This window comes from Rhagoletis zephyria, unplaced genomic scaffold (genome assembly GCF_001687245.7).
Source record: "Rhagoletis zephyria isolate East Lansing unplaced genomic scaffold, Rhagoletis_zephyria_1.1 Rzeph_scaffold_01073, whole genome shotgun sequence".
In the NCBI taxonomy this organism is placed as follows: domain Eukaryota; kingdom Metazoa; phylum Arthropoda; class Insecta; order Diptera; family Tephritidae; genus Rhagoletis; species Rhagoletis zephyria.
The window spans coordinates 10,704-18,706 of NW_016158157.1; the positions used below are offsets into that span (position 1 = coordinate 10,704).

Here is an 8,003-nt window from a genome sequence, read left to right on the forward strand (position 1 = left end):
GCGATGGAAAGATCAGGTGGAGAAGGACTTGGCTTCACTTGGCGTTTCCAATTGGCGTCAGTTGGCACAGAGGAGAAACGACTGGCGTGCTTTGCTGAACTCGGCCAAAATCGCTTAGGCGGTAACAGCGCCAAAAAAGAAGAAGAAGAAGATGTAATTCAATTGGCTACAAATCCGCATACCAATTTTTTAGAAATTCTAAATAAAGAATGAAATTTGGATTTACATGATTTTTGTTAGATAAATAACTTTAAAAAATGAAGAACAAATCCAAATGATAAACATTGTGGATATTGTAAAAATATCACTGTATAATTGTGAGTGTGAGTCACTGTGTTTATTGTTTGTCATTTTCTTAATTATTACAGTTGAGACACTTGAACAGGTCCTCTGAAATTGAAGCAACTTCTCCTTCGCCTCAACTTTTAATGCTGGAGGAGTGTTCTTCAGAACCTCCAAAAAAGCGGAGGAAAAAAGATAATGTTAATTTCCAAAATGAATTTATGGAACAATTTCGCGCGGCAAACCAAACAATCGCTTTGGAAATGAAAGAGCTGAAAGAGGATAGCAAAGAAGCCCTGCAAATTGAAAGGGATCGGAATGCTATTCTCAAAAAATTTCTGGAGGCTTTCAAACAAAATAAGTAATAAAATTTCGGGCCATTTCCAAATTGCAGGAAGGAAATAATAGTGTCTCACTGTTTAATTAAGTGTCCGCCTTAATGTTATTTGGAGATGACCCTAAACAGAATTACTTATTTTAATTATTTATTTCCATTACTTATTTTATAAATCTTTTTGTTTGGTAAATAATTTATTATTTAAATATAGTTGATAGCTCAACGAAAACCGTGTAAAACAAAGTTCCGAATTTTGTAGAAAATTTAGAAAAAATTTAATTTTCACCAAAATTACAAGTTTTTTAACAAGAATTTTATGAAAATTTTAGGAATGCTTGCAATTTATGTACAAAAATGTAATGGGCTATAAAGTTTCATTTATAAAAGTCTTAAAAAAAATATTCAAANGTAGAATTATTAACAAAAACCAACAACCACATGATCAAGTGTGTGAATTGCAGNGCAATTTATGTACAAAAATGTAATGGGCTATAAAGTTTCATTTATAAAAGTCTTAAAAAAAATATTCAAAAAAAAAGTAATTTTGGTGAAAATTTGATTTTTTCTAAATATTATACAAAGTTCAGAACCTGGTTTTACACAGTTTTCATTGAGCTATCAACTACACCCTTGGCCAAAAGTATTAGGTACCCCAATATAACACGATTTTTTAAATTTTTCTTTTGTTTATTTAATGTTTAATATTGTTTTTTTTTTTTNTGGAATCGTCGGTTCGAATCCTTATGAAAGAAGTCTGATGAGGAAATGTGGTGATTTCCGAAATAGCTATCNTTTGTGCAAAAAATATAAAAATTCTACAAACTTTCACCAAAATTTCCAAGTTTTCATTCAGAATCTTTAGAAAAAGTTATCTGTACAGTTTTGTAGCCCATAAATTTGTAGTATACATAGTAGTATTTAGTTGTTACTAAAGAATTCCGTTGATTTTTGATTATTTTTTCCGTTGAGGGTATTGGGCATTTTCTTCCATATAAAAAAACCTTTTATGCAACAAAGTGCATGACACCTTCAACGAAAAAATCATCAAAAATCAACGGGATTCTTTAGTAACTACTATGTATACTAAAGTTTTATGGGCTACAAAACTGCATACCTAATTTTTTCCAAACATTCTGAATAAAAAGTTGGAAATGTTGGTGAAAATTTCCAGAATTTTTATATTTTTTTCACAGTTTGGAATTAAACTTTAAATAAACAAAAGAAAAATTAANTCTCAAGCTCCATAAAAATTGTTGAATATAGTTGTTATAAGGCCATAAAATAACAAAAACAAATACAATTTCAATGTCTATTTATCATATTGTTTGAGCGTTAGATGTCCTAGAGTCCAAACGCATAAGTAGCCCATTACGCCCATTACGCCCATTTGGGTACTTAAAGTTGACATTATAGACAATGTTTTTATGTAAAAATACAAATTTTTGAAAATGCTATAATCAGTAAGGAAAAAGTTTACTTAATTTTTTTTTTTTGTTTTTTATACGTTGCACATTAATGTAAAAAATGTACAATTAAAGCCCATAATAAGACGGAAGAAATACATTTTTTATCATTAAGTTTCGTTAAAAGGTTTCCAAGATACAGCACTTTAAAAAAAGGTATGTATGACGTTTTCTTAAAATTTAAGTCCCGTGTAAATAGGCAACCCTACGTCAGATCGGCAAAATATGCCGCACGTTAATGTATTCATGTCACCTAGACCTCGGAAATGAAATGAAAATATCGATTTGACAATAAAAACTGGTCATAAAGAGAGGTCGGTGGATGGACACACATTTTTGGTTATTTAAAAAATTTACATAATAGCTATGTACACAAATCATTGATTAGATTATGAAAGCTGCTACCATTCGATGGTTGTGGAGATTTGCTACTAGCTGGCTCCAAAATTGAATAAACACCGCCAATATTGTATTACAGTTTGATCGCGAGATGAAATGGGGTTTATTCTCTAAATACAAATTAATGATATATATATCGTCAAAATTAGCAATTTGNGTAAATACAAATTAATGATATATATATCGACAAAATTAGCAATTTGTACGTATAAAGCAAATTAAAGCATTTTACAACTCACTTGATTTTGGACTCTACAGCTCCACAGCCAGCAACGATGTCAACTTACTTAAGAAATGTATACAGAAAAAATATAACCGTTGCGGACAGTGTTTCTGTGTTTTAAAACAGTTTGACATATAAGAAATAAGTACTAAATAAATTGTGCTGCCGCTGCGTACACGACATCTCCGGCCCCATGAATTGACCGCGACGGTGTNCCCGGCCCCATGAATTGACCGCGACCGTGTTCACAACGTCTAGTTACGCAAGTTTTGAAACTGGACGCTTAAGTAAGCTTTGTGACGTCTGGACATCTGCTGAACGAGCAACGCCATCAGGCCCGTAATAGAGCTTTGCTACGAGACCTCTTTTCCATTGCGACCTAGACAGTTCCGCTTCGCATATTAGAACCTGATCACCAACGTTAATAGCTTTCGACGGACGACACCATTTACTTCGGCGGGTGAGCTCTGGCAAGTATTCCCGCATCCACTGCTTCCAAAAACCGTTCCTTAAAGTTTGATCGATTCGCCACTGTTTCCTTAGGCAGAGCAACTTCTTATCTACAGGTGCCGGTGTTTATGTCGAGTTTACGGAATTGAGCAAAAAATTATTCGGCGTAATCGGTTCCGGATCATCTGGAGTGACGGGAATGTGTGTGAGCGGCCTAGAATTTACTATATTCTCTGCTTCTACCAATAGACTATTCAGTGTGTCAACTTGTGGGGCGCATTCTTTTAGCATTATAAACAACGCCTTCTTTACTGACTGTACGAGTCGCTCCCAAACACCCCCTTCGCTTGGGTGTGACGGGCGGTTAAATTTCCACCGGTTTCCTAGTGGCGTTAAAGCTTCCGAAATGGCACCGTGGTCCATAAAATCTTCGACACCACGCAGTTCTTTTGTTAAGCCAACAAAATTAGTGCCATTATCACTGCGTATCTGAATCGGAACGCCTCTTCTATTTACAAAATTACGTATGCATAGCAGCAATGCATCTGACGAAAGGGTTGTCGCCAACTCCAAATGAATAGCACGGTTAGTGAGGCAAGTGAATAGTGCCACCCATCGCTTTTCCTTTCGACGTCAAATTGTGACGAGCAATGGGCCGAAGAAATCCACTCCACTTTACGTGAAGGGGCGTACATAAGCAGTTAACCTATCGACTGGTAGAGGGGCCATTAAGGGTTGAGCCGGCACGGCCTTGCGTATACGACGGAAGTTACAATCAGATGCTACGCTTTCGACGAGTACTCGCAACGATGGTATCCAAAACTTCTGTCGAATCTCGTTGACAATAAGATTCACATTGATGTGGCGCCATTTGTTGTGGTACCATATTGCAACTAATCTCGTTAAAGCGTGATTTTTCGCCAGGATTATAAGCCGTTTCGCTGAAATTGGTACAAGGGGTGCATTTTCAATACGTCCGCTTATCAGTTACACTCCATCTTCGTCAATATACGGATTTAAAGTAACCAACGGACTGCTTTTACTTACAGGCTTTTTATTTCGAAGCTGCTGAAATTCGACAGGGTACACTTCTTCTTGAACGGTGCGGCAAAGTACAATTTCAGCGGCCGCTTCTTCGTCTGCTGTAAGGCCACCTTTAGTTACCGCCAGCTTTAAGCGCGCAGCTGAAAAATTCCTTGTGAAACGCAGAACCCAAGCCATGCACCTTTTCAACCTGGAAAGATTTGCAAATCGCTTCAAGTCTATTATATTCAATCTTACACTGCTTGCTGCAAGTATGCAATGTTCTGCTCTCAACTCAAGTACGCTTTCTTCAATTTGTGGAATTATTTGAAGCTGACGTGGCCAGTGATGCTCTGCCTTCAGCAAAAAGTCTGGCCCGGTTAACTACCTGCTGTACGATGTCGGAAATTTCGCTCGCGTTCCCTCATCGGCAACATTTTGTTCGGAGGGAAACCACCTCCACTGACTGGCGTCGCTGCCGTCCAAGATTTCCGCTATCCTGTTAGCAACAAACTGCTTGTAGCGACGCGTACTAGACCGTATCCAGGCAATAACTGTCGCCGAGTCACTCCAAAAGTAGACACGGTTGGTTTTCATATTATGCTCGTTGATTATCGTTTCTTTCAGGCGAACTGCCATGACCGCCGCTTGCAATTCCAACCGCGGGATTGAATGGAATTTAAGTGGTGCACATTTTGCTTTCGCTGCATTGAAACGAACGACTGTGACATCATATAATATTCGCCAGTGCGGTACAATTGCGACAGCACTCTCGCTGGCGTCTGCAAAAATGTGCAGCTCAACGTGCGAACACGATGCACATCTTTTATAATCGCAACGCGGTAATCGAATTGTTTGACTTAAGGCATTTCCTCCAACCATGCAGACCATTTGCTAAAAATGTCAATGGGAACCGTTTCATCCCATTGAATTCCGCGAGTCCATAATTGCTGCAGCAGCAGTTTTGCTGATATGACGAAATTGGCCAAAACGCCGAATGGGTCGAAAATCGACATCGAAGCAGACGCGGAGGGCCTTAACCTTTACCCTTCGCTCGCTTGGCGACATATTATTAAATAGGGGACAGCTTCCCAATTTACCACAGCTACCGTTGCAAATTAAGCAGCTTTCTTCAGCGTGAGTTATAAGGATTCGCTTTTTTACACCCTTTCCCTGGCCTGATTCGAGTTGTCTATTACGTAAAGTGGAGGGTACTGCTACCATTGCAGCTCGTGGCAATGAGTCTACTATAATGTTTGCTCTTTTTGCTATTATGCTCAAAAAATCACTAAAATTATCTATGTTTGCATAACCCTGCAACTTTTCCTTATACTCCGCCCATTTCATTTGCTCTTCTACTGGAATTTTAGATACCAGCTCACTGAGCAACGTAACGTCACAAAGCCGCTGCTCTGCCTTTGCATAGCGTACAAAGGCTATCATATTTCTCACTTTATTAGCAAATGGTATAATTAACCCTAGAATACTAACGTTCGCCTGTGAGGCGGAACGAATTCGGTTTCCGCGCGATATTTCAGGAACGCTTTTAATGATCAAAATAAACGTTCGCGCCAACTCAGCTTAGAGCTGTACGAGGCTGTTAGCAAACGCANGGTTAATAATCGGGCATGTGCTGCAAATCGTACGATTTGAAAACGATGCGATTTGCAAAACATTTTTTAATATAATTAATGCAAGTAATAAATATTTCCAATAAAAACTGATAGAAACGCAAAAGGTCGTATTCTTCTCTTTAGCGGCACTTTTTTTCTGTTTTGTTAAGAATTCTCTAAAAAAAAATTTGTAAATCGCACCGATTTCAAATCGTACGATTTGCAGCACATGCCGGAATAAATAAAAATATTGAAAACGAAAGGCATTGTTAATAGGTATTTAAAAAGAAAAACACGGTATACTGAGATTTGTAAGTGACTGTATGTACCTGCATGGGAAGATAGAAGTAAATATCGACTGCTGAGTGGAAGATCGACCTATATCGGCAGCCAGATCGAAAACGCCGTATCTCAAAAAACTTTTCAAAAACGTCCTATTTCAGAATTTGGTTGGAGAACGCCCTATTTCACAATTCGTTTCAAAAACGCTCTATCTCAGCAGCCGATTCAAAAACGCCCTATATCACCTCATTTTCAATACATTTTGAAGTGAGATAGGGCATTTTTGAAACGAATTCTGAAATAGGGCGTTTTTGAGATAGGCCGCTTTCGAACTGGCTGCCGAGATAAGTCGATCTTCCACTCAGCAGTCGATATGTAAGTAAATGAATTATTTTATTTTAAGTTTGTAAATGAAATGAGTTTAAACTTTTAATTTTAAACTAGTCAAGCCAAAGGTTACTAGGCATTTGTTAGGACAGATTTAATGAATTTAATAATAAAAGAAAGGAATTTAAAAAAAGTATGAAATAAATGAAATTTAAAAGGTACATAGATATGAAGCGATTGATTCTCTTATGTTTTCCGCGCTGGGATTGTGGTTTTGAGTATTGTAGGGCGGTTCTGGTTGCTGTCGTAGATGTTCGATTTCAAAACTGGTTTGGACTTGGATCCAATTGTTGTTAATGCTATCATTACGTTCATTAACAAAATTGTGGAGGACACAGCAACATTTTATTATTGACGTTGCATTTTTGATGTCATTATCAATGCCTTTACCAATTCTTCTAAACCTTGCTTTCAAGTGGCCCAAAGCATTCTCTACTTCTCTTCTAGATTTGGAAAGTTGATAATTAAACACCTTTTCGCTGTTTTCGGCTGTTGCGTTGTAAGGATAAGGCTTCATTAGAAATTTCGTAAAGCGAAATGCTCGTTTTAATGATGATTTTTCGAAAATTTTAGAATCGTTGCAGCGGCCGGGTGCTCCGACATTTATGTACATAAACCTATACCTGTGAAAAATTAAGTTGAGTATTTTCATCGAACGTATGGATATGACACGGTTACCTGCAGTCAACAAGGGCTAGTAAAACCATTAAGTACGAACCCTTATAATTATGATAGTCTACAGCATCAGCGGCTGAGGGTCTAATTTTAATGTGGCATCCATCTGAAGTTAATTAAACAAATTTTTAATTTTTGATCACTAGTTGCATTATATGTACAAGTTACCGACAGCTCCGAGACATTGAGGAAATCCAATTTTCTCAAATCCCTTAACACACTCTTAAATTTTTTTTTGCGTAAGGAATGTGCTGGGTAAATACTTAGGAGCGAACTTGTCCCAGACCGCAGAACAAAAGTCTATTAAAATATTACATACGCTTCCTTTTGATACTCCAAACAGCCGGCCGATCGTCCTGTATTCAGATGAGGAACCAAGCGCATATAAAGCAATCGCTACGCGCTTGTTTAAAGGGATGCATTGCCTAAAAGTTGTATCGCTTTTTGCAATAGACGTCACTTCGTTGCATAAAAAGGCGAAGGATTCGAGGCTCATTCTTAAGCACTCCTTAAAGAATTGGTCGCTGCTGGCAGGAATGTCCAGCTCCCAGAACTTGCCGTGTCTTGCCTACAATACACATACGCGTTGATTATTATATTCACTAATAAAAAAAATAGCTGTTATAATTGCTTACGTGTGTCCACAGACGCTTTGGCGGTTATTCCTTATTATAAAATATAATAAAGAATTTCACATGCGTATTGCTGCCATAATTTTTTTCGATCTCAGTAGCCGCCTTTTTCGGATCTCTTCCAACTGCCTATTACTGGCAGCCAATTGCGCAATTAACTGAACTATTGCATCTTTTTGCCTTCTTTCCATATCGTTAATAATTAATTATAATTCAGCAAACGAAAAACACTTAAAT

At 37.5% G+C, this 8,003-nt stretch overlaps 2 protein-coding genes across 3 annotated transcripts in view; both read right to left on the reverse strand.

Moving 5' to 3' along the window:
- LOC108362696 (NADH dehydrogenase [ubiquinone] 1 beta subcomplex subunit 2, mitochondrial-like) overlaps positions 1-8,003 on the reverse strand; it is a 59,862-nt gene that overhangs the window by 1,994 nt on the left and 49,865 nt on the right. The window lies entirely within an intron of this gene.
- LOC108362694 (uncharacterized) lies at positions 6,522-7,924 on the reverse strand. Of its 2 annotated transcripts, none has more exons than XR_001847506.1 (3): positions 7,770-7,924; positions 7,303-7,702; positions 6,522-7,240 (listed from the first exon to the last, which is right to left on the reverse strand). XR_001847506.1 is itself a non-coding variant. In XM_017615783.1 (3 exons), exons 2-3 carry the CDS (start codon positions 7,164-7,166, stop codon positions 6,611-6,613), a joined length of 501 nt encoding a protein of 166 aa, XP_017471272.1. In that variant the 5' UTR covers positions 7,167-7,702; positions 7,770-7,924; the 3' UTR covers positions 6,522-6,610. The 2 variants fall into 2 exon arrangements, 1 of the variants encoding a protein (XP_017471272.1); XM_017615783.1 differs by having other exon boundaries at positions 6,522-7,082; positions 7,138-7,702.

Coding starts and splice junctions, on each gene's coding strand:
- LOC108362694 (XM_017615783.1), bottom strand. CDS start 7,166: ATGGTTTTACTAGCCCTTGTTGACTGCAG. Junction 7,083..7,137: donor CTAGCCCTTGTTGACTGCAG/GTAACCGTGTCA, acceptor AATTTTTCACAG/GTATAGGTTTATGTACATAA.